This window comes from Thalassophryne amazonica, chromosome 15 (genome assembly GCF_902500255.1).
Source record: "Thalassophryne amazonica chromosome 15, fThaAma1.1, whole genome shotgun sequence".
Taxonomy (NCBI): Eukaryota; Metazoa; Chordata; class Actinopteri; order Batrachoidiformes; family Batrachoididae; genus Thalassophryne; species Thalassophryne amazonica.
The window spans coordinates 74,176,690-74,202,005 of NC_047117.1; the positions used below are offsets into that span (position 1 = coordinate 74,176,690).

The 25,316-nt window shown below is 43.6% G+C and overlaps 1 protein-coding gene across 1 annotated transcript; it reads right to left on the minus strand.

The window, feature by feature from the left end:
- Positions 1–276: 276 nt before the first annotated feature.
- Positions 277–25,293, minus strand: tmem132a (transmembrane protein 132A). The gene is made up of 12 exons (XM_034188684.1): positions 24,911–25,293; positions 21,407–21,619; positions 21,169–21,313; positions 18,036–18,129; positions 17,690–17,947; positions 17,460–17,612; positions 16,849–17,044; positions 16,608–16,751; positions 14,676–14,878; positions 12,072–12,291; positions 11,644–11,835; positions 277–1,152 (listed from the first exon to the last, which is right to left on the minus strand). Exons 1-12 carry the CDS (start codon positions 25,199–25,201, stop codon positions 277–279), a joined length of 2,985 nt encoding a protein of 994 aa, XP_034044575.1. The 5' UTR covers positions 25,202–25,293.
- Between the last annotated feature and the right edge of the window lie 23 nt (positions 25,294–25,316).

Consider the following 25,316-nt stretch of genomic DNA (forward strand, 5'->3'; position numbering starts at 1 on the left):
AGGGGGGGGGGGGGCTGCCATATAGATATGAAGGGATCTTTCCAAGTTCATGAAAATACATTGATTTGTTGTTGTAGGTAATTATACACTAATGAACAGATGGCTAATGAATGCTATATTCCATGTATGCTAATACACACCCTTAAATCCTGCACACAGTAGCTGTAACGTTAGTTAGCCGTGGCTCAGAAGGACTTAGTAAAAGCTGTACAGCTGCACCCTTACTTCAACTTGAATCCAAAATGTTCACAAATGATATCTTCTCCTTTCACGCCTTCACCGGTGTCTGTCTTCTTCCACTCCTCTGCATTTCTTCATCTGCACCTCCCCAGTTGTTTCCGTAGTACAACGGTGGATTTCTATGTCCCTCTCCTGTGTTTTTCTCTTTCTCTTGTCTCTGAGAATGCAGGGCAGACAGTTTGCCAGGAAGAGGACAGCAAAGAGCGAGCAGAGAGAGAGGACAGCACCCACACCCACTTCTACCTCTCCAGCTCCCGGCCTCTCCTCCTCTCTCTCCTTCATCCACCCATCTCCTCCTTCCTCTTGTTTTGGAGAGAAGTACACGGAGCTCTCCTCTTGGCTCTGCTTCAGCACGGCTCTTTCTAGTTTGTTTCGGTTGGTCTGTCCCCACTTGCTAGCATCCTTCTGGTTTCTCTTACTGACTTTGTCAAAGTTGTTGACACCGTTGACATTCTCGCTCTCTCTGGTTTCCAAATTTGATGCATAGATGTCACCGTCTGATTCGACCAGAGCGTCCACTAAGTCATATTCAAACTGCTCACCTTCTTCATCCTTGTCCCCTGCTGATTCCAGGAAGCCCAAGCCCAGATTGACTCTGATCCAACCAGATCCCCTTGCAAGGATCCTTGTCCCCACTCCTCCTGCTCCTCCTTCAGTTCTTTCTCTCTGTGCTTCGGTTAAAGCGTTGAAGATGATTGGTTGCTCAACACAGCTTGAAACCACAAGTTCTGCAAGCAGTAAAGGCCCACCTCCGTCACCCTGGGCGAAAATCCGCTGGCTGTGACCGGGAGTCACAACAACTACAGTCTCAGCCAAAGAGGTGAGACGGTGGGAGTAGGGAATGTCACTAAAGGAGGACAGGAGGGCGGCGGTGTCATCACTGAACTGGAGCCAGATGCAGGTGGATGCCTCCTGGAGGGACACGAGAAGATAAGAAGGAAAAGCTTAGCTAAATCTTACCAGTGATCATTTCCACACCTGAATGTTATAAAGTGACATAAAGTCTCCAGTTATGGGCGGAGCTTTTATGACTTCATACACGAAGAGTTTATTTTTAATTTGCCTGTGTTTAAAATGCTGTGGTGGTCAAGGGAGGAGTTCACTGCCGTGGGATCCGGACCCCTAGGAAAACTGTAAATACTTGTGGTTTAATGTGCTATCTGGGAATGTTTTGTCCCGGTTCCTGTACTGACAGTGTATGGACGGTTGATTGGTGTTAAAATGATGAGAAGTGCCGCTTGTTACCGTGACAGTAAGGTGTGTGTCCTTGGGGAAAGAAAAACAACAAAAAACAGTGGTACTCTGGGGGTCGTGCAGTGTGTGGAGACCTAAAAAGATTGTGCACTCTCCCTTTTTGTGGTAAGCACTGCCATGATATTGTATTTTAGCAAAAATGCTCCTCCTTTTTTTTTTTTTTGCTCCTCGTTTCTCCCCCTCTAGCTGCCACCTTATCGTGGTGGGGGAGTTTGCGTACCCGGATGATCTTAGGAGCTATGTTGTCGGGGGCTTTGTGCTCCCTGTAGGGTCTCCCAAGGCAAACAGGTCCTAGGTGATGGGTCAGACAAAGGGCAGTTCAGAACCTCCATGACCAGTAAAAGATCAAGGACCGTGACGTCGCCCGGTATGGCGGAGCCGGGGTCCCACCCTGGAGCCAGGCCTGGAGCCAGGCCTGGAGCTGGGGCTCGCGCGCGAGCGCCTGGTGGTTGGGCCTTAGCCCATGGGGCCTGGCCGGGCTCAGCCAGAAAGAGTGACGTGGGCCCGCCCTCCTGTGGGTTCACCACCTGCAGAGGGGGCCATGGGGGTCGGGTGCAGAGAGGATTGGGTGGCGGTCGAGGGCGGGTGGCCCGGCGACCCGGTCCATGCTCACAGCCCCTGGCTGTTGGGACGTGGAATGTCACCTCGCTAGGGGGGAAGGAGCCTGAGCTTGTGCGGGAGGTTGAGAGATACCGACTAGAGATAGTCGGGCTCACCTCCACGCACAGCTTGGGCTCTGGTACCCAACTCCTGGAGAGGGGCTGGATGCTTCATTTTTCTGGCGTCGCCCACGGGGAGAGGTGGAGAGCTGGGGTCGCATTGCTTATTGCTCCCCAGCTCAGTCGCCAAGTGTTGGAGGGTCGCGTCCCTACGCCTTCGGGTCGGGGACAGGTCTCTCACCGTTGTCACAGCCTACGGGCCGAGCAGCAGTGCAGAGTACCCGACCTTCCTGGAATCCCTGGGAGGGGTACTAGATAGCGCTCCGACTGGGGACTCCATTGTTCTCCTGCGGGATTTCAACGCCCACGTGGGCGGCGACAGTGAGACCTGGAGGGGGGTGATCAGGAAGCACGGCCTCCCCGATCTGAATCCGAGTGGTGTTCAGTTGTTGGACTTCTGTGCTAGTCACAGTTTGTCCATCACGAACACCATGTTCGAGCACAAGGGTGTCCATAAGTGCACGTGGCACCAGGACACCCTGAGCCGGAGGTCGATGATCGACTTTGTAGTCGTATCATCTGACCTTCGGCCACGTGTCTCGGACACTCGAGTGAAGAGAGGGGCAGAGCTGTCGACTGATCACCACCTGGTGGTGAGTTGGATCCGCTGGGAGGGGAGGAAGCTGGTAAGACCTGGCAGGCCCAAATGTATCGTGAGGGTCTGCTGGGAACGACTGGCAGAACCCTCTGTCAGCGAGGTCTTCAACTTCCACCTCCGGGAGAGCTTCTCCCAGATCCCGGGGGAGGTTGGAGACATGGAGTCCGAGTGGACCATGTTCTCCACCTCCATTGTCGATGCGGCTGCTCGTAGCTGTGGTCTCTGGTGCCTGTCACAGTGGCAATCCCCGAACCCGGTGGTGGACACCGGAAGTAAGAGATGCCATCAAGCTGAAGAAGGAGTCCTACTTATCTTTGTTGGTAGGTGGGACCCCAGAGGCAGCTGACAGGTACCGGAAGGCCAAGCGTGCTGCAGCCCGTGCGGTCGCAGAGGCAAAAACACGGGTCTGGGAGGAGTTCGGGGAGGCTATGGAGGAGGACTATCGGTCGGCCTCGAAGAGATTCTGGCAAACCGTCCGACGCCTCAGGAGGCGGAAGCAGCTCTCCACCAGCACTGTTTATGGTGCGGGTGGGGAGCTGTTGACCCTGACTGGGGATGTTGTTGGGTGGTGGAAGGAGTACTTCGAGGATCTCCTCAATCCCATTGTCACGTCTTCCGAAGAGGAAGCAGAGACTGGGGACTCAGAGGCGGACTCATCCATTACCCAGGCCAAAGTCACCGGGGTGGTTAGAAAGCTCCTCGGTGGCAAGGCTCCTGGGGTGGATGAAATCCGTCCTGAGTACCTTAAGTCTCTGGATGTTGTGGGGCTGTCTTGGCTGACACGCCTCTGCAACATCGCGTGGCGATCGGGGACAGTGCCTCTGGATTGGCAGACCGGGGTGGTGGTCCCTCTGTTTAAGAAGGGGGACCGGAGGGTGTGTTCCAACTATAGGGGGATCACACTCCTCAGCCTCCCCGGTAAGGTCTATTCCAGAGTACTGGAGAGGAGAATTCGACCGATGGTCGAACCTCGGATTCAGGAGGAGCAGTGTGGTTTTCGTCCTGGTCGCGGCACACTGGACCAGCTCTACACGCTCCATCGGGTGCTCGAGGGTTCATGGGAGTTTGCCCAACCAGTCCACATGTGTTTTGTGGATCTGGAGAAGGCATTCGACCGTGTCCCTCGGGGCACCCTGTGGGGAGTGCTCCGGGAGTACGGGGTCCGGGGTCCTTTGTTAAGGGCTATCCGGTCCCTGTACGACCACAGCAGGAGCTTGGTTCGCATTGCCGGTAGTAAGTCAAACCTGTTTTCAGTGCACGTTGGCCTCCGCCAGGGCTGCCCTTTGTCACCGGTTCTGTTCATTATTTTTATGGACAGAATTTCTAGGTGCAGCCAGGGTGTAGAGGGGGTCTGGTTTGGGAACCACAGAATCTCGTCTCTGCTGTTTGCGGACGATGTGGTTCTGTTGGCGTCGTCAAATCAGGACCTTCAGCGTGCACCGGGGCGGTTTGCAGCCGAGTGTGAAGCGTCCGGGATGAAAATCAGCACCTCCAAATCCGAGGCCATGGTTCTCGACCGGAAAAAGGTGCTTTGCCCTCTTCAGGTCGGTGGAGTGTCCTTGCCTCAAGTGGAGGAATTTAAGTATATCGGGGTCTTGTTCACGAGTGAGGGACGGATGGAGCGTGAGATCGATTGACGGATCGGTGCAGCATCTGCAGTGATGCGGTCACTGTATCGGACCGTCGTGGTGAAGAGAGAGCTGAGTAGGGGGGCAAAGCTCTCGATTTACCAATCGATCTACGTTCCGATCCTCACCTATGGTCATGAGATTTGGCTCATGACCGAAAGAACGAGATTGCGAGTACAAGCGGCCGAGATGAGTTTCCTCTGAAGGGTGGCTGGGCGCTCCCTTAGAGATAGGGTGAGGAGCTCGGTCACTCAGGAGGAGCTCAGAGTCGAGCCACTGCTCCTCCACGACGAAAGGAGTCAGTTGAGGTGGCTCGGGCATCTTTTCCAGATGCCCCTGGACGCCTCGCTGGAGAGGTGTTCCGGGCGCGTCCCACTGGGAGGAGGCCCCGGGGACGACCCAGGACACGCTGGAGGGACTACGTCTCTTGGCTGGCTTGGGAACGCCTTGGGGTTCCCCCGGAGGAGCTGGAGGAGGTGTGTGTGGATCGGGAGGTCTGGGCGGCTTTGCTTGAGCTGCTGCCCCTGCGACCCGACTTCGGATAAAGCGGAAGAAAATGGATGGATGGATGGATGCTCCTCGTTTCTTATATCCTGATTTAAAGGAGTCCTAATGTACAAAAAAGGAAAAAAATAGTGGCTTTCATGTTCTGAAATTTCTACAATTTTTATATCTGATATAAAGAACAAGCAACAATCCTACGCTGACTGCAGCCTTTGAATGTTCAACTCATAGTTCCTTCACTTGTGTTTTGATAAATTCCAACACCAGAGGGAGCAAATCTAATTGAATGTTTGGAAGCATTTGTTTCAAAACAGTTGACGTATTGAGGCCCCACACAGCTTGTGACATCTTAGACTGTGTCTCAATTCCGGGTGCCACATCCTTCAAAGGCTGCATTCTACAAAGCTCTAGCCTTCTGAGACCATACAGGCTGAACCAACCATTCTGAAATGAGATGTCTAGCCCATGGAGCATTTTGTCATTGCGTTGCATGTTGCCTGTCACCTAGCAATGTTGACAGCTGCATGCGACAAGTGAATGTAGTGTACATAACCCATAGTTGAGAATGATTTTTCAATACTTAATTTACAGCTGTACATATGAAGCCTGAAGTTGTCCTTTTGTTTTTCTAATTTGCCAACCATTTTCCTTGGGGGGAAAAAAGTCATGCAGTGATTCCTGGGTGCACTTGTTATATCTTTCATTGTCAGTGGAAAAAAGGATCCATTCATTGGCCACTTTTCAAGGTGCGTTCAAAAAGAGACACCCTAGTCACTAGGGATGTGAATCGTACAACAACTCACGATTCAATTCGATTCTGATTCTTGGGGTGACGATTCGATTCAGAATCGATTTTCGATTCAAAGAGCTCTGAGAAATAGTTATATTACTTAAAAATGTTTATGTTTAAGAAAATGCAGCTTTACAAGGTTAATCAAGTGATTCTAGAAGTAAATTTACTTATCTGCTTTGCTCGTTCAGAGTTGGCTGGCAGTTTAGCGAAGCGCTGGTCAGTAGTCTGGTGGTTGGCTCTCACTGCGGTATTGTATCACTTCCTGTTCCGGAGCACAGCAGTGTTTTTCTGTATCTGTTAGCTGTTTAATCTGCGCAGTTAGATTGATCTAGTTATCTAGATTACGATTTGTTTCCCAGTGTAATCTTTACGTGCCTTAACTAAAGCACTCCTTCTGCTGAATCACCTCTAAATTATTCACTTTGCGTGTTTTTAGGAATCCGCTAGGTTAGCGTAGCTACTAGCTCTTAGCCGATTTAGCATGGCGGCTTCTCCTGTCTCTCCCACACTTTTCTGCTCTGGGTGTGAAATGTTTAGTTATTCCTCGGCCTCCTTTAGCAGTAATGGTACTTGTAATAAGTGTAGCTTATTCGTAGCTTTGGAGGCCAGGCTGGGCGAATTGGAGACTCGGCTCCGCACCGTGGAAAATTCTACAGCTAGCCAGGCCCCTGTAGTCGGTGCGGACCACGGTAGCTTAGCCGCCGTTAGTTCCCCCCTGGCACATCCCAAGCAGGCTGACTGGGTGACTGTGAAGAGGAAGCGTAGTTCTAAACAGAAGCCCCGTGTACACCGCCAACCCGTTCACATTTCTAACCGTTTTTCCCCACTCGACGACACACCCGCCGAGGATCAAACTCTGGTTATTGGCGACTCTATTTTGAGAAATGTGAAGTTAGCGACACCAGCAACCATAGTCAATTGTCTTCCGGGGGCCAGAGCAGGCGACATTGAAGGAAATTTGAAACTGCTGGCTAAGGCTAAGCGTAAATTTGGTAAGATTGTAATTCACGTCGGCAGTAATGACACCCGGTTACGCCAATCGGAGGTCACTAAAATTAACATTAAATCGGTGTGTAACTTTGCAAAAACAATGTCGGACTCTGTAGTTTTCTCTGGGCCCCTCCCCAATCGGACCGGGAGTGACATGTTTAGCCGCCTGTTCTCCTTGAATTGCTGGCTGTCTGAGTGGTGTCCAAAAAATGAGGTGGGCTTCATAGATAATTGGCAAAGCTTCTGGGGAAAACCTGGTCTTGTTAGGAGAGACGGCATCCATCCCACTTTGGATGGAGCAGCTCTCATTTCTAGAAATCTGGCCAATTTTCTTAAATCCTCCAAACCGTGACTATCCAGGGTTGGGACCAGGAAGCAGAGTTGTAGTCTTACACACCTCTCTGCAGCTTCTCTCCCCCTGCCATCCCCTCATTACCCCATCCCCGTAGAGACGGTGCCTGCTCCCAGACCACCAACAACCAGCAAAAATCTATTTAAGCATAAAAATTCAAAAAGAAAAAATAATATAGCACCTTCAACTGCACCACAGACTAAAACAGTTAAATGTGGTCTATTAAACATTAGGTCTCTCTCTTCTAAGTCCCTGTTGGTAAATGATATAATAATTGATCAACATATTGATTTATTCTGCCTAACAGAAACCTGGTTACAGCAGGATGAATATGTTAGTTTAAATGAGTCAACACCCCCGAGTCACACTAACTGTCAGAATGCTCGTAGCACGGGCCGAGGAGGAGGATTAGCAGCAATCTTCCATTCCAGCTTATTAATTAATCAAAAACCCAGACAGAGCTTTAATTCATTTGAAAGCTTGTCTCTTAGTCTTGTCCATCCAAATTGGAAGTCCCAAAAACCAGTTTTATTTGTTATTATCTATCGTCCACCTGGTCGTTACTGTGAGTTTCTCTGTGAATTTTCAGACCTTTTGTCTGACTTAGTGCTTAGCTCAGATAAGATAATTATAGTGGGCGATTTTAACATCCACACAGATGCTGAGAATGACAGCCTCAACACTGCATTTAATCTATTATTAGACTCTATTGGCTTTGCTCAAAAAGTAAATGAGTCCACCCACCACTTTAATCATATCTTAGATCTTGTTCTGACTTATGGTATGGAAATAGAAGACTTAACAGTATTCCCTGAAAACTCCCTGCTGTCTGATCATTTCTTAATAACATTTACATTTACTCTGATGGACTACCCAGCAGTGGGGAATAAGTTTCATTACACTAGAAGTCTTTCAGAAAGCGCTGTAACTAGGTTTAAGGATATGATTCCTTCTTTATGTTCTCTAATGCCATATACCAACACAGTGCAGAGTAGCTACCTAAACTCTGTAAGGGAGATAGAGTATCTCATCAATAGTTTTACATCCTCATTGAAGACAACTTTGGATGCTGTAGCTCCTCTGAAAAAGAGAGCTTTAAATCAGAAGTGCCTGACTCCGTGGTATAACTCACAAACTCGCAGCTTAAAGCAGATAACCCGTAAGTTGGAGAGGAAATGGCGTCTCACTAATTTAGAAGATCTTCACTTAGCCTGGAAAAAGAGTCTGTTGCTCTATAAAAAAGCCCTCCGTAAAGCTAGGACATCTTTCTACTCATCACTAATTGAAGAAAATAAGAACAACCCCAGGTTTCTTTTCAGCACTGTAGCCAGGCTGACAAAGAGTCAGAGCTCTATTGAGCTGAGTATTCCATTAACTTTAACTAGTAATGACTTCATGACTTTCTTTGCTAACAAAATTTTAACTATTAGAGAAAAAATTACTCATAACCATCCCAAAGACGTATCGTTATCTTTGGCTGCTTTCAGTGATGCCGGTATTTGGTTAGACTCTTTCTCTCCGATTGTTCTGTCTGAGTTATTTTCATTAGTTACTTCATCCAAACCATCAACATGTCTATTAGACCCCATTCCTACCAGGCTGCTCAAGGAAGCCCTACCATTATTTAATGCTTCGATCTTAAATATGATCAATCTATCTTTGTTAGTTGGCTATGTACCACAGGCTTTTAAGGTGGCAGTAATTAAACCATTACTTAAAAGCCATCACTTGACCCAGCTATCTTAGCTAATTATAGGCCAATCTCCAACCTTCCTTTTCTCTCAAAAATTCTTGAAAGGGTAGTTGTAAAACAGCTAACTGATCATCTGCAGAGGAATGGTCTATTTGAAGAGTTTCAGTCAGGTTTTAGAATTCATCATAGTACAGAAACAGCATTAGTGAAGGTTACAAATGATCTACTTATGGCCTCGGACAGTGGACTCGTCTCTGTGCTTGTTCTGTTGGACCTCAGTGCTGCTTTTGATACTGTTGACCATAAAAATTTATTACAGAGATTAGACCATGCCATAGGTATTAAAGGCACTGCGCTGCGGTGGTTTGAATCATATTTGTCTAATAGATTACAATTTGTTCATGTAAATGGGGAATCTTCTTCACAGACTAAAGTTAATTATGGAGTTCCACAAGGTTCTGTGCTAGGACCAATTTTATTCACTTTATACATGCTTCCCTTAGGCAGTATTATTAGACGGTATTGCTTAAATTTTTCTTTGTTACGCAGATGATACCCAGCTTTATCTATCCATGAAGCCAGAGGACACACACCAATTAACTAAACTGCAGGATTGTCTTACAGACATAAAGACATGGATGACCTCTAATTTCCTGCTTTTAAACTCAGATAAAACTGAAGTTATTGTACTTGGCCCCACAAATCTTAGAAACATGGTGTCTAACCAGATCCTTACTCTGGATGGCATTACCCTGACCTCTAGTAATACTGTGAGAAATCTTGGAGTCATTTTTGATCAGGATATGTCATTCAAAGCGCATATTAAACAAATATGTAGGACTGCTTTTTTGCATTTACGCAATATCTCTAAAATCAGAAAGGTCTTGTCTCAGAGTGATGCTGAAAAACTAATTCATGCATTTATTTCCTCTAGGCTGGACTATTGTAGTTCATTGTTATCAGGTTGTCCTAAAAGTTCCCTAAAAAGCCTTCAGTTAATTCAAAATGCTGCAGCTAGAGTACTGACGGGGACTAGAGGGAGAGAGCATATCTCACCCATATTGGCCTCTCTTCATTGGCTTCCTGTTAATTCTAGAATAGAATTTAAAATTCTTCTTCTTACTTATAAGGTTTTGAATAATCAGGTCCCATCTTATCTTAGGGACCTCGTAGTACCATATCACCCCAATAGAGCGCTTCGCTCTCAGACTGCAGGCTTACTTGTAGTTCCTAGGGTTTGTAAGAGTAGAATGGGAGGCAGAGCCTTCAGCTTTCAGGCTCCTCTCCTGTGGAACCAGCTCCCAATTCAGATCAGGGAGACAGACACCCTCTCTACTTTTAAGATTAGGCTTAAAACTTTCCTTTTTGCTAAAGCTTATAGTTAGGGCTGGATCAGGTGACCCTGAACCATCCCTTAGTTATGCTGCTATAGACGTAAACTGCTGGGGGGTTCCCATGATGCACTGTTTCTTTCTCTTTTTGCTCTGTATGCACCACTCTGCATTTAATCATTAGTGATCGATCTCTGCTCCCCTCCACAGCATGTCTTTTTCCTGGTTCTCTCCCTCAGCCCCAACCAGTCCCAGCAGAAGACTGCCCCTCCCTGAGCCTGGTTCTGCTGGAGGTTTCTTCCTGTTAAAAGGGAGTTTTTCCTTCCCACTGTAGCCAAGTGCTTGCTCACAGGGGATCGTTTTGACCGTTGGGGTTTTACATAATTATTGTATGGCCTTGCCTTACAATATAAAGCGCCTTGGGGCAACTGTTTGTTGTGATTTGGCGCTATATAAAAAAATTGATTGATTGATTGATTGATAGTCAGCAGAGACCACTGCTCCCCTCTTTTAGCTTCGGGTGATGGCGTAGCATGTGGGCTTGTAGGCTTGAAGTGTTTCCGAAGTACTTGACTTTCATTTTGCAGATTTTGCACACTGCATAAGTCATGTCAAGCTCCTTCTTACGCAGCAAATAATAAAATCCAAAATGCACCCAAACATTTGCCTTCAGCAAAGACGGTTCTGGCTGAATTAGCTCTTTGTCCGCCATGCTAAGCTGCAGCTCACGAATGTTTGAAGCACGCTGGACCCTCCCCTCACGGGGACGCTGCAGTACAGAAGCCGCTGCCTGACAAACAGTATGCGCAACGAGTAAGCAAGAAAATGTTTTTAAAAATGCTTTTTAAAAATCAATTCTTGGACATTTTGGATCGATTCAGAATCGTAATAAATAAGAATCGCGATTCGGACATGAATCGATTTTTTCTGACATCCCTACTAGTCACACCACTATGCTGCGTGAGTTTGGCAAATAAAGCCTTCGAAGGATGCAGTCCCGAAATTGAGACACAGCCTTACTTTTGATGTGAACTCCACATGAATGTTCAAAATGTGGACGTTTCAAAAGTTCTGAAACATGTGGAAGCAGTGGTCCATCACCTATTTGCAGTGCCGACAAAATGTTTTGGCAGTATCTTCAGTCACATGTTCTAGTCCTTCTTTAATTCCAGTATTACTTTCCCATTCTGTTGTACGCGTCATCTTGGAATCTCAGCTGGAGGGAGTGCACAAACAAGCACATTATGTGTCCCGTGTTCAGGAGACTGAAAAACTACGTACATGCGAGTTCAGCTACAGCCAGTCACTATGTCTATGGGATATTATGCAGGCAAAACAAAGTTTCTGTTTGAACAATGGGGTGCATCAAAGGCCACATACAATAAGGTTTTGTTTTTTTCAGATTAATGACTACGCCACCTAGCTGGAATGGACTAACTCACTTGCCCACTCATTTATGTTTTTGCTGTCCAAACCTTACGCTGTTACCAGTACGGGGATTTAACATTGTTGTCATAGACTGTGTTGTGTATCACACACACCTGGTATTGGTCGTGTAGGATGTTGTGTGCAGTTACTGTTGTTGTAACAACAGATGGGTGGGTGGGGCTGGCCATGACTGACATGCCAAGGCCACTAACCACTTGCAGAGAAAGATCACCGGTGGAAACCGAGTCAGAGGTCACAATGACCTCACAGCTGCCGAGTACGCCATCCCACTGCTCAGAAACAACCTAAGAGTGACAGAGAAAATGACGTGTTTGAGCATGACTGTTAGAAAATGTACTCACATCATATATTTTAGTGTTTTGTTTTTTAATTCAGAATACAGAATGTGATGAGCAATCAAATGGGTTTAACACTCAGAGCAACTGCTGCTACATGCAGAATCTGGTTCATACTGAGTCAACTTAGTTCATACTCGTACAGTTCCAGCATTAGCTCATCATATATTATCATTATCACCTACATATACGGATGTTCTTCCAGGCTGTAACCCAATCAGAATATTCTGATGACCAAGGGATGCCACATGCAGGTCCTCAACTCTCAGCCAGTCGCTGACGAGCTCTGTCACATCTACGAACCAATCAGAGGAGCGTAGGAGGTCTGTGGTCTGACTGTGCGAGTCCTGAGCCGTGAACTGAGTCAGAACCTGGACTGAAGTGCGTTGGTACACTGGCTCACACCTGAGGAGAGAGAGAGAGGAAGCCTATGACAAACTCAAAGAATAAATATTTCATTTTTGTGTCCATAAATTTGGGGATTAAAAAACAGACACTAGAGGGCAATAGCGGACTACTCCTGCCTGGAAAAATTGGTATTATTTATGAAAATTAATTTTTAAAACAATTTTTAAAATAATTTTGACCTAAATGGTGATACACCTACTCTTGCTGAACTTGTCAAACTTTATGTGTCTTCTCGAGCCAGGTGGCTGCAGGAGTCAAGGAGTGGGATTACAGCGTGACCCCAGAGTTAAGAAGAAGCCAGCGGGTTTTAGGGTCTTCGCCGACAACTGTTTGGCTGCTGATATTAGGAAGTTGACTTCAATGGAATATTTTAAAGTTATTCTGAAAAACTATTTATTTTCTGCTCTCTATAATCACTTTTATGGTTGTATTTTGTTTAATTACCTCAGCTGGTTTGTAAATTTTATTTGCCCTTCATGCTTCAATTTTAATCTTTCTTATGGAAGCAAAATTTTTCTTGTCAAGACAAGCCGATGTCCTTCTGTCCACCCATACATACGGCAAAACCTTCTACGTCCTAAAACCACTAAAGATTGAAATTTTAGCATGAGGAACATTATATACCTAAAGACCTGCGTGCTAAATTATCATTAATTTCTGGTTATTCTCAGTCATATTTTTGGTGTTTTCAACTTACAGTTGTGTCCTCTGCCCTTGGGGCATCTTACTTGCTTTTAATGTGGGGATTTTTGTCAAATTTTCTATTTGAAAGTGTCACATTAATAATACTAATATAATAATGATAATGATGAGTATTATTATTACATTTTATGTTTTAATACATAAACAAAAGAGTATAATATTATTCACAGACAAGTTTCCTCCCTGTGTGTTCCCTCAGCTCTGAGGGTTTTCATCACGTGTAAACATCTAGTAGCACATACACTCAACAAAAATATAAACGCAACACTTTTGGTTTTGCTCCCATTTTGTATGAGATGAACTCAAAGATCTAAAACTTTTTCCACATACACAATATCACCATTTCCCTCAAATATTGTTCACAAACCAGTCTAAATCTGTGATAGTGAGCACTTCTCCTTTGCTGAGATAATCCATCCCACCTCACAGGTGTGCCATATCAAGATGCTGATTAGACACCATGATTAGTGCACAGGTGTGCCTTAGACTGCCCACAATAAAAGGCCACTCTGAAAGGTGCAGTTTTGTTTTATTGGGGGGGGATACCAGTCAGTATCTGGTGTGACCACCATTTGCCTCATGCAGTGCAACACATCTCCTTCGCATCATCCGTGAAGAGAACACCTCTCCAACGTGCCAAACGCCAGCGAATGTGAGCATTTGTCCACTCAAGTCGGTTACGACGACAAACTGGAGTCAGGTCGAGACCCCGATGAGGACGACAAGCATGCAGATCAGCTTCCCTGAGACGGTTTCTGACAGTTTGTGCAGAAATTCTTTGGTTATGCAAACCGATTGTTTCAGCAGCTGTCCGAGTGGCTGGTCTCAGACGATCTTGGAGGTGAACATGCTGGATGTGGAGGTCCTGGGCTGGTGTGGTTACACGTGGTCTGCGGTTGTGAGGCTGGTTGGATGTACTGCCAAATTCTCTGAAACGCCTTTGGAGATGGCTTATGGTAGAGAAATGAACATTCAATACACGAGCAACAGCTCTGGTTGACATTCCTGCTGTCAGCATGCCAATTGCATGCTCCCTCAAATCTTGCGACATCTGTGGCATTGTGCTGTGTGATAAAACTGCACCTTTCAGAGTGGCCTTTTATTGTGGGCAGTCTAAGGCACACCTGTGCACTAATCATGGTGTCTAATCAGCATCTTGATATGGCACACCTGTGAGGTGGGATGGATTATCTCAGCAAAGGAGAAGTGCTCACTATCACAGATTTAGACTGGTTTGTGAACAATATTTGAGGGAAATGGTGATATTGTGTATGTGTAAAAAGTTTTAGATCTTTGAGTTTATCTCATACAAAATGGGAGCAAAACCAGAAGTGTTGCGTTTATATTTTTGTTGAGTATATTTAGCCAACAATTTCACTCAAATCTGAGACACAAATGGGACAGTGATGTTATGTCTCATCTCATGAAGTGTCCCAATTCTTGACAGAGAGCCAATGCTGTGTTTAAGAAAGTGTAAATTTAAAATGTTAATATCAAAATGGGAAATTGTAGAAGGTCAGGATTTCATCCTCCTCATTAAAATTTCCCCAAAGGAAACTAGTCCAGGTCAACTTGATACATCAGGTGAATGTGCAGGGACAGATGCAGCATGTACTGGCGGCTGCTATGGGCACTGAAACTCAGATGTTGCATAGCCATAGTTTAAGTGTGTTATCTACCCTTTTCCTGTGAAGTGTTTCCAGCCGTCGATGGCATTGAGGACAGGGTCTACCAGGGACACTCGCAACGGCACTGATGGGACCCACACCTGTAGACAGACGGAACCACTGAGGGCACCCAGGTGAAACTCCACCACTGCACAGGTGTTGCCCAAACCTGATTCACTGCCATCCACAAAGAGTGTGGAGCAATCAGTGGACACCTGTCATCATCACGACAGAGCAAAGAACAGCAGAGAAAACAAACCTCACTTACACTGACATTGAATGAGGAATTTAAAACGGCAGTTAAATTTACCAGTGATGCAGAACAGGTAACCAACAATTAACACATTATTCTATCCTCTGGGAGACAGGCCACTATAAAAGTATAGTGTGTTTTTTGTGATAGTACTTTTAACTATACTACACTGTGAATTATAACGTTTGTGCTTCATGTTTCACCTTTGTGTGTGGAAAATAAAGTACTAAAATGTGAGAAACTTGTGATTTACTAAAGTATTTCTAGTTTCTGCTACAATCTTGTAATCCAATACATTGCAGAAGAAAATACTGTACTTTTTACTCAACTGTGTCTGGGAATTTTAGTTTCAAGTACTTTAGCCATTATTTTACTTAGAATGAAGACATTAATATATTAATAAGCATAACTATGAATTATTTGCCAGTCTGTTGTTAGCTGAACACATTTTCTCAGCAAGAAGTTTAACAGGCTAATTTTAATCAAGTTACAAGTGACTGCTGGCTAGTTAACTAGCAGGTTTTGCTAGTACTTTGCTATATATATATATATATATATATATATATATATATATATATATATATATATATATATATATATATATATATATATATATATATATATATATATTTATATATTTGAGAATGAAGGCATTAATAAGCTATTAACTATTTGCCAGTCTGTTGTTAGCTGAACACATTTTCTCACAAAATGGGTTCAAGAGGCTAATTTTTTCAGAGGCTAATTTTGACCATGCTAACAAGTGACTGCTGGCTAGTTAACTAACAGGTTTTGCAAGTACTTCATTTATACAAACAAACAAAAATCAAGAGTGAAGACACCAGTAAGCATAATTACTTACTAAATATTCACTAGCCTGGTGTTGGCTGAACACATTTTCTCACCAAAAAGCTTAATAGGCTAATATTAACCATGCTAACAAGTGACTGCTGGCTAGCAGGTTAACTAGCAGGTTTTGCTATACACATGTTGAACTGTTGCTCGATGGGAATGTATTTATACTGCTATACTATCGTGTCTTAAGAGCATTGCTTCCTGATAAATCCACCAGTTTCCATAAAGGTCCACATCAGCTGGATGGTCAAAATTCACCAAAACGTATTCCACACCAGCAATTCAGTGTGGTTTATCCTCTCAGTGAGATCTGTGCCACTGCAGAGAACGTGCCTGAAATTAACAAATTGGATCTGAAATATGGTCAAAATGCAACTGTCACCACAGCAACAGTTCAGACTTGATGCTAAGCTACATGTCTTGAAATTTTGGCTGCACTGAACATGCACAGATCAAACCAGCGGCATTTTGTGAGTTCTTGGGTGAAATGTATTCTTGTCTCCATTTCACCCAATTTTCCAAAAAAATCTCACCAAAAGTTATTGGCTCTCCGAAATGCTAGTAATGGTCACTAGATTACATTACGACATAATCACCATGGCGGTAAGCTGAATGGCATCCTGTTCTCTTGAAGGTTGAATTATTTTCTTTGCTAACTTTGTTTTGTGAGGAAGACTTATTTTTTTAATCGGTTTGTTTTTTTGAAATTTTGTCATGATCAACTATTACAAACTGAGTATTTTGTGGGTCATGAAAGTCGCCAGATTTGTCGCTAGAGAAGGTCAAAAAGTTGTTTGATCTAGCAACAGTTGCTAAATTGGCAGCATGGATTGCACCTTGATGGTGTTCTCGTTGGTAGAGTGACATGTGACTGCTGCGGTGACATCGAACACCTTCCCATCATGGCCGACAGCCAGGACGATGACAGAAAGCGACACAGGTTGATTGGTCAGTATGGCTGTGTTGACAATCACATTACTCTGGCAACAATAAGGTGGAGGGGGGGTGTTTAAGCAGAATTTATGAAACATCACTGATAAAATGAAACTTGTCGAAGGCAGCAAATGCATGAACTACCTTTGTGATGGGAGCAATACCACTGATATGTCTATCAGTGAACGAGAAGATGCTCACTGCTACCCCGTGTGGAGATGGATGGTTACTGCGTCCGCCATACTCCACCCACCAGTTAACTGAAACTGAGATGGCAATGCCAAAACTCCTCCTGAGGCCATTAATTGACAAACACGCCATCTGTTGGAGGAGAGTGGAACTGCAGAAAGATAAAGCAAAGTGAATCTGACCTGTTGGGTCACAAATGGTCTCAAAATAAATGGTCCTGCACCATTAGACAAGTTCAAACACGCAGAAGGAACCTGGTTATGCGACACCTGGTTGTCATGACAATGATGTCTCTCAACATCATGGCGAATTTGGAATACAGAGACATATTTGGAACATATTAAAAAAATTCACTATTAACAGAAAGCTGAGCATCATAATATTGTCACATAACATCATGTGGTAATAATTAAATGGTGTTGCTAAAAAAGAAAAATTGAAATTTAAAATGTATGCTGTGTTCTAGGGTTATTTAGTAATATGTTAAGACACTATGGCACTGTATCATTGTGTAGTGTACGGCCAGCTTTTGGATGAATGGAGGTGAAATCGCACACTTCGCTTACTTGTGTGTTTGCTTGAACTGATTGTGTTTGCGGCAGAGTATAGAAACCACGTCATGTTGGGAGCTTTGGGTCCTCTCCAGGGTGACTGCCCACAGGTCAGAGGTCAAAGTACGTTGGGCCACCATCAGCACTAAACCCTTTCTGACCTTTAACCTGAGGACACAAGGGGGGGAAGTTGTACTGCCATTGATTTCTAATTTGATCATGCTTTCCCTACATTTTCTACGTACCTTACAACAACCAATTCTGCACTGAAGTTGGCCCTAACATTCACAGACACCCTGATTGGCTGTCCTATAAGGACCGGCCCCCTGTGATAGCAAATCAGGACGTGGGAATCCAAGTTAAGCTCCTCCTCTTTCTGTCCATTCAGACAGAATTCTTCTTCTTTGGTGCCGTTTTGCTGGTTATTCTTCTGATCCCTCAGACTCACAGCTTTGATATAGAAGAGCTGCTGCTGGGACTGAGAAATCCTGTCCTCTGCACACCTAAAAGCAAGAAAATCAAGCTCAGGCACAGTATATTATTCAAAAACATGAAGAAGAAGAGTGTCTCAATATTATGTTCTGAACATACCCACGTACTGTCAGCTGTCGGCTGGCCCTTGAGGTGTAGGACAGGTAAAGCTGTACTTGGTTTCTTATGGGGTTCCACTGGTGTTTGTGAGATTCTGGAACATGTCTCTCAAATCCAGGAAGATACCTGAATGGAAACATAAATCTTCAGTCAGCTAATTTCTCTCTCTCTCTCTCTCTCTCTCTCTCTCTCTCTCTCTCTCTCTCTCTCTCTCTCTCTCTCTCTCTCTCTCTCTCTTTTAAATCATCTTTTTGAACTCAGGAGCCCTGCTATCACATTTCTAAGACAAAAACATGGTAAGAGACACTTGATTGATTAAATGAATGTCAACGTATGAGAGATAAAATGTGAAGGCTGATTTTTTTAAAAATGTTTCTATTTATGCTTCTTTATTGCCAATATTTCTGTAACATTACTAGTAGTCCATTTGTTTAGCTGTTTCTATATTGTAGTTGCACTAACTGTAAAGATTTCCTCAATTTCATGTCGTGTCATTTTACAGATTTCCACAGTGCCCGTAAAAAGTACTCACCCTTTTAGATTTTTTTAAAAATTGTTTAATGACTTCAGAATCTGCATGCTCATTTATGCAGAAATCTATGAACAAACTATTTTGCTCTTTAATCTCAGTGGAGAAAAATCTCCACAATAATATGTGTGTGTGTGTGTGTGTGTATGTGTGTGTGTGTGTGTGTGTGTGTGTGTGTGTGTGTGTGTGTGTGTGTGTGTGTGTGTGTGTGTGTGTGTGTGTGTGTGTGTGTGTGTGTGTGTGTTTGTAAAGCACAATAATAATTGTTATATAATAATAATAACTGGTTTCCTAACCATTACAGTTAGGATTATACAACTACAGTGCATCCAAAAAGTATTCACAGTGATTCACTTTCCCACATTTTATGTTACAGCCTTATTCCGAAATGGAGTAAATTATTTTTTCCCCCATAATGACAACATGAAAAATGTTTTTGGCAAATTCATTAAAAATAAAAACTAAGAAATCACATGTACATAAGTAATCACACCATTTGCTCAATACTTTGTTGATGCACCTTTGGCAGCAATTACAGCCTCAAGTCTTCTTCAATATGATGCCTCTCAAGCTCCATCAGGTTGGATGGGGAGCGTCGGTGCACAGCCATTTTCAGATCTCTCCAGAGATGTTCAGTTAGATTCAGGCTCTGGCTGGGCTACGTAAGGACATTCACAGAGTTGTCCTAAAGCCAGCAGGGTCATTGTCCTGCTGAAAGATGAACTGTCGCCTCAGTCTGAGGTCAAGAGCGCTCTGGAGCAGGTTTTCATCTGGGATGTCTCTATGCATCAATGATAAATGGACTGCATTTATGCATCAGACGCTCAAAGCACTTTACAAATAATGCCTCACATTCACCCCGATGTGAGGGTGCTGCCATACAAAGCAGCTCGCTACACACCGGGAGCAACAGGGGATTAAAGACCTTGCCCAAGGGATTTTCCAGTCAGGCTGGGATTTGAACCGAGGATCTTCTGGTCTCAAGTCCAATGCCTTAACCACTAGACCATCACCTCCCCTCACCATCACCTCAATCCCGACTAGTCTTCTAGTTCCTGCCGCTGAAAAACATCCCCACAGCATGATGCTGCCACCACCATGCTTCACTGTAAGAGTTCAATTTTTGTCTCATCAGGCCAGAGAATTTTCTTTCTCATGGTCTGAGAGTACTTCAGGTGCCTTTTGGCAAACTCCAGGTGGGCTGCCATGTGCCTTTTACTAAAGAGTGGCTTCCATCTGGCCACTCTACTATACAGGCCTGATTGTTGGATTACTGTAGAGATGGTTGTCCTTCTGGAAGGTTCTCTTCTATCCACAGAGGAATGCTGGAGCTCTGACAGAGTAACCATCAGGTTCTTGGTCACCTCTCTAACTAAGGCCCTTCTCCACCAGTCACTGTTTAGATGGGGGGGGCCAACTCTAGGAAGAATCCCGGCGGATCCGAGCATTCCATTTATGGATGATGATTCCACTGTGCTCATTGGGACCTTCAGAGCAGCAGAAATGTTTCTGTACCCTTCCCCAGATTTGTGCCTCAAGACAATCCTGTCTCAGAGGTCTACAGACAATTCCTTTGACTTTCTGTTTGGTTTGTGCTCTGACATGCACTGTCAACTGTGGGACCTTATCTGTAGACAGGTGTGTGTCTTTCTAAATTGAATTTACCCAGTAACACTTTACTTGAAGGTATCGTCATAATAGTGACATGACACTGTCATAACTGTTACATGACACAGTCATGAAGGTGTCATAAACATTTTGTCAGTCATAAATATTTATGACTGCTGTCATTAAGCCTCATTCAGTTTTTGTAATGACAAGTTGGCATACAAACAAAGACCAAAAAGGCCAAAGACAACTTCTGGGCATGTCACTTTGATTAAAGTCAAGTTGTTACAATCAAAACAACCCAAAAAATGTCAAGTGTCACATGTACATAAGTATGTATATGTGATTTCTGAGTTTATAGTTTTTAAAAAATTGCAAAAATCTAAAAAAAACAAAAAAAAAAACAACTTTTTTCACATCGTTATGGGGTATTGTGTGTAGAATTTCGAGGAAAAAAAACATTAATTTAATCCATTTTGGAATAAAGCTGTAACATAAAAAGTGAAGCACTGAATACTTTCCAGATACACTGTACATAGTACCATTTAGGCAGCTATTGGTCTTTACATAAGATGATGGATATATGTTTAAATCACTCATTATTACAAGTAAGATCGGTCATATAACAACTTTTGTGTTGCTTAACAAGTCACAGCTTTGTAGTAAAGTCACACAGACGGTTTTAAAAAGACGACATACTGTATGAAATGGAGGCTTCATTCAACCTTTGTGCTTTTTGGTTTTGCCCCCTCCAGTGTAATAAGTAGATGTAAATCTGGCCAGATGGGACACAATTGTATGACCCATAACCTTGTGGAAGACCTGACGATTATGGTCTTGCTCAAACTTTAGATCTCTGATTACATATTTGCATCAGAATGCAGCAGTTTGTATCAAACATTAACAGTCACCTCAGTGTGGGAGAAGATGCGCTTCCTCGACCAGCTCCTTCAACACCACCAGTGTTACCATGCCAGCGGTGGTCCATAAATTTGCTGTGGCGATGCTGCTTCTGTACATGGTGATGGTTTTGGATGTATCTAAACCACTTGTTCAAACCATGATGTGATTGGCCGGTGTGCTGATCTTTGAACCAGTCACTGGGCAGCGTCAACGTTACAATGCAAAATCCAAGAGGAGGCTGGAAACCAGCAGGGAGGCAGAGACAGAAAGCAACAGAGTTTAAAGCACAAAAACTCTCACAGAGGAAAAAGTGTAACATGCAGAGGAGTACCTGCGTAGAACAGGATCCTTTGAGTTCCTCGGTCTCCTTGAAGGCGTGCAGAGTGACACAGGTGTTTTGATTGCTGCCGTCACCTGACGTATGGAACAGCACCCTCACCCTGAACCTCTCCTGACCTTCCTGATCCATCTCTCTCTCCACATGCTCTGACAGGAGGGATGTAGTCAGAGGAACGGACAGAGGGAGGACAAGATCCGATAAAGGCTGTTGAAAGACAGAGGTATGTAACTGAACCTCTGACACACCTTTATAAAATGTAGTAATCCTACCTCTTTAAAAGATGTAGTTTGCATTTGACAGTGTAGCACTGCAATGACCACTTTCCAGGAATGACTGGATTTGTTGTGGCTGCAGTTTTTACCAGACATTATTCTGACACAGTTTATCTGACTCCTGGTGGGTCGTGTTTAAAACAGACGTGATAACTGCTGTTAGCATTAATATGTGTTGAGCACTTGTGTATGTGATTTTGTTGACTATTGTTGATGCTAAACCAATACAAGTTGTATTCAAAAACATGGTAATTGGAGGAAAACTTTCATCACGGAATAATACTTCATTTGACAGAATGTTCAGATTTCTGAAAATAGATGAAATTCGTCTTTTCCACAGAGTGATAGTCCAGCCCACAAGGCTCGCAACCTTCCAATTCTACAGCCTATCTGGTGTATAGTTTGTCCAGATGTGGTGATGGTGTTAGTGGGAAAGGCATGTTGAACTTCACCAGCATCACTAAAATGCTGCAAATCCAGGATGGCCAGATGAGTCTAAATGGAATCTAAACTGGGAAACACCTGTACTGGTCAGATACAACCTCCTAAACTGCCAGAATGTTGACAATGGCTGTAATGGGACAGGTTCACTCTTTGGGCAGGTCGCTCTTTAGCCAAGCATGTTGATTTTCATTCATACTTGTATGATTTAAGACCAGTGTACATCATAATATAACCCTTTTGAGAGCAGCAACATAAAGTATTTAGATATTGTCTTTTTTTTTTTTCATTTTATAAATTTAGATGTTAAGAGACTGAACTATCAGTGTTCCTTTCTTCCAGTGTTTGCACTAACGAACTGATGTATACCCTCAAATGGTCCAGTTACTTAATAGTTTTATAATACTGAAAGGTGCCCACTGTTCTTCATTAAGGTGCTACATGTTGTGTTCACTGCTGTTTCTGTGATGGAAGTTTTACAAAGGGCAGGTTACAGTTGTCAGTATTGGATATAAAGCCTTCAAAAGATAGACAACATGGCCAATTTTGCACATTAGATCAAATCTGAATGTATAAATACGATTGTCTTCCGCCGAGCACAAACCGATGCACACTGCAGTGCAACTCTCATTGTTAGTCTCCACTTGACACATTTGTTGTCCCACCCATGTTGCGTAAGTACGGAGTATAACTGCACTCTTATGTGCACTGAAGGTCATGTTAATCTAAAAATGAGGTGTGGCCAGGTGCATTGGTATCATGTGGATCTAGAAAGCGATTGCTTCATAGACCAGCAAAACTCTTAAGTTGAGCAGTGTATCTGTGATATTAAAATGATGCAGTATTCTCATGCGGGTTCATGAGTTGCGTACATCCTGCTTTTATACTCACTGAAATTTAATTGAAAACAATCATTAAAATTAAATGAAAGCACATGGCAAAATGCAAAACCTCACCTTGCTGCTTCACCTCAGGGAGCTTTGGTGTCTGGTGGGTGCACTGGTGCAGAGCCCTTAATTTGCTAGACAACGTCTTCTGCTTTCTAAATACAACCCCTGGCAAAAATGATGGAATCACCGGCCTCGGAGGATATTCATTCTGTTGTTTAATTTTGTAGAAAAAAAGCAGATCACAGACATGACACAAAACTAAAGTAATTTCAAATGGCAACTTTCTGGCTTTAAGAAACACTATAAGAAATCAGGAAAAAAAATTGTGGCAGTCAGTAACGGTTACTTTTTTAGACCAAGCAGAGGAAAAAATATGGACTCACTCAATTCTGAGGAATAAATTATGGAATCACCCTGTAAATTTCCATCCCCAAAACTAACACCTGCATCAAATCACATCTGCTCGTTGACATTAACCCTATGTCATGAAATTGACCCTATGTGTCTTTTTGCAAGGAATGTTTTCACAGTTTTTGCTCTATGGCAAGATGCATTATCTTCTTGAAAAATGATTTCATCATCCTTAAACATCAGAAAAGTGTCCAAAATATCAACGTAAACTTGTGCATTTATTGATGATGTAATGACAGCAATCTCCCCAGTGCCTTTACATGACATGCATCCCCATATCATCAATGACTGTGGAAATTTACATGTTGTCTTCAGGCAGTCATCTTTATAAATCTCATTGGAACGGCACCAAACAAAAGTTCCAGCATCATCACCTTGCCCAATGCAGATTCGAGATTCATCACTGAATATGACTTTCATCCAGTCATCCACAGTCCACGATTGCTTTTCTTTAGCCCATTGTAACCTTGTTTTTTTCTGTTTAGGTGTTAATGATGGCTTTCGTTTAGCTTTTCTGTATGTAAATCCCATTTCCTTTAGGCGGTTTCTTACAGTTCGGTCACAGACGTTGACTCCAGTTTCCTCCCATTCGTTCCTCATTTGTTTTGTTGTGCATTTTCGATTTTTGAGACATATTGCTTTAAGTTTTCTGTCTTGACGCTTTGATGTCTTCCTTGGTCTACCAGTATGTTTGCCTTTAACAACCTTCCCATGTTGTTTGTATTTGGTCCAGAGTTTAGACACAGCTGACTGTGAACAACCAACATCTATTGCAACATTGCGTGATGATTTACCCTCTTTTAAGAGTTTGATAATCCTCTCCTTTGTTTCAACTGACATCTCTCGTGTTGGAGCCATGATTCATGTCAGTCCACTTGGTGCAACAGCTCTCCAAGGTGTGATCACTCCTTTTTAGATGCAGACTAACAAGCAGATGTGATTTGATGCAGGTGTTAGTTTTGGGGATGAAAATTTACAGGGTGATTCCATAATTTATTCCTCAGAATTGAGTAAGTCCATATTTTTTTCCTCTGCTTGGTCTAAACAAGTAACCGTTACTGACTGCCACAATCTTTTTTTCTTGATTCCTTATAGTGTTTCTTAAAGCCAGAAAGTTGCCATTTGAAATGACTTTAGTTTTGTGTCATGTCTGTGATCTGCTTTTTTTCTACAAAATTAAACAACTGAATGAACATCCTCCGAGGCCGGTGATTCCATAATTTTTGCCAGGGGTTGTAGCACTGAGCATGAAGACCAGATCTTAAAGGGGATGACAGATGACACAAATTACATGTTATGCCCAAAAACACATCCCCTGTCTAATTATCAGGATAGATCCAACCCTTTTGAAGCCTGTTTCGTGCTGTAAAGATTATTTGGATTCATCCCAAATGGACTTGCGCTATGTGCCATAGAAAGTGAGCCAGAAGTTAAGAAAGGGTCTTTTTTTTTTAATTTTCAGTTGCTGTTGAGCGTCTTACCTGTAGAACTGAGTAAGGACCAAAAGAGGCCTTGAGGTTTGCTCTGGAGGCCTGGTTGGATGGAGACACCATGAGCAGACTCTGGGAAAATGAGAACGGGCTGGAGTTGGAGAAGAGAGGGGTCAACTCGGCCTGGGACAAGGGCAGGAAATGCCAAGAATCGGGGACAGCTGACATGTGGACTGGGAGAGAGAGAGGGAGAGGAGGCTGGACGAAGGATGGAGGAACTGAAAAGAACATTAAAACAGCTGTGCAAAGATAAAGATTCTTACCCTTTGAAACTAAATTCATTATTACAGGTTTGCTGTTGTATTAAAAAAAAAAAATAGCAGCAGTAGAAATTCACCTCCTGCTAAAATCCAGAAAAGCAGCAGCATCCTAGATCGTCTTCTGACCAGACCAGCAA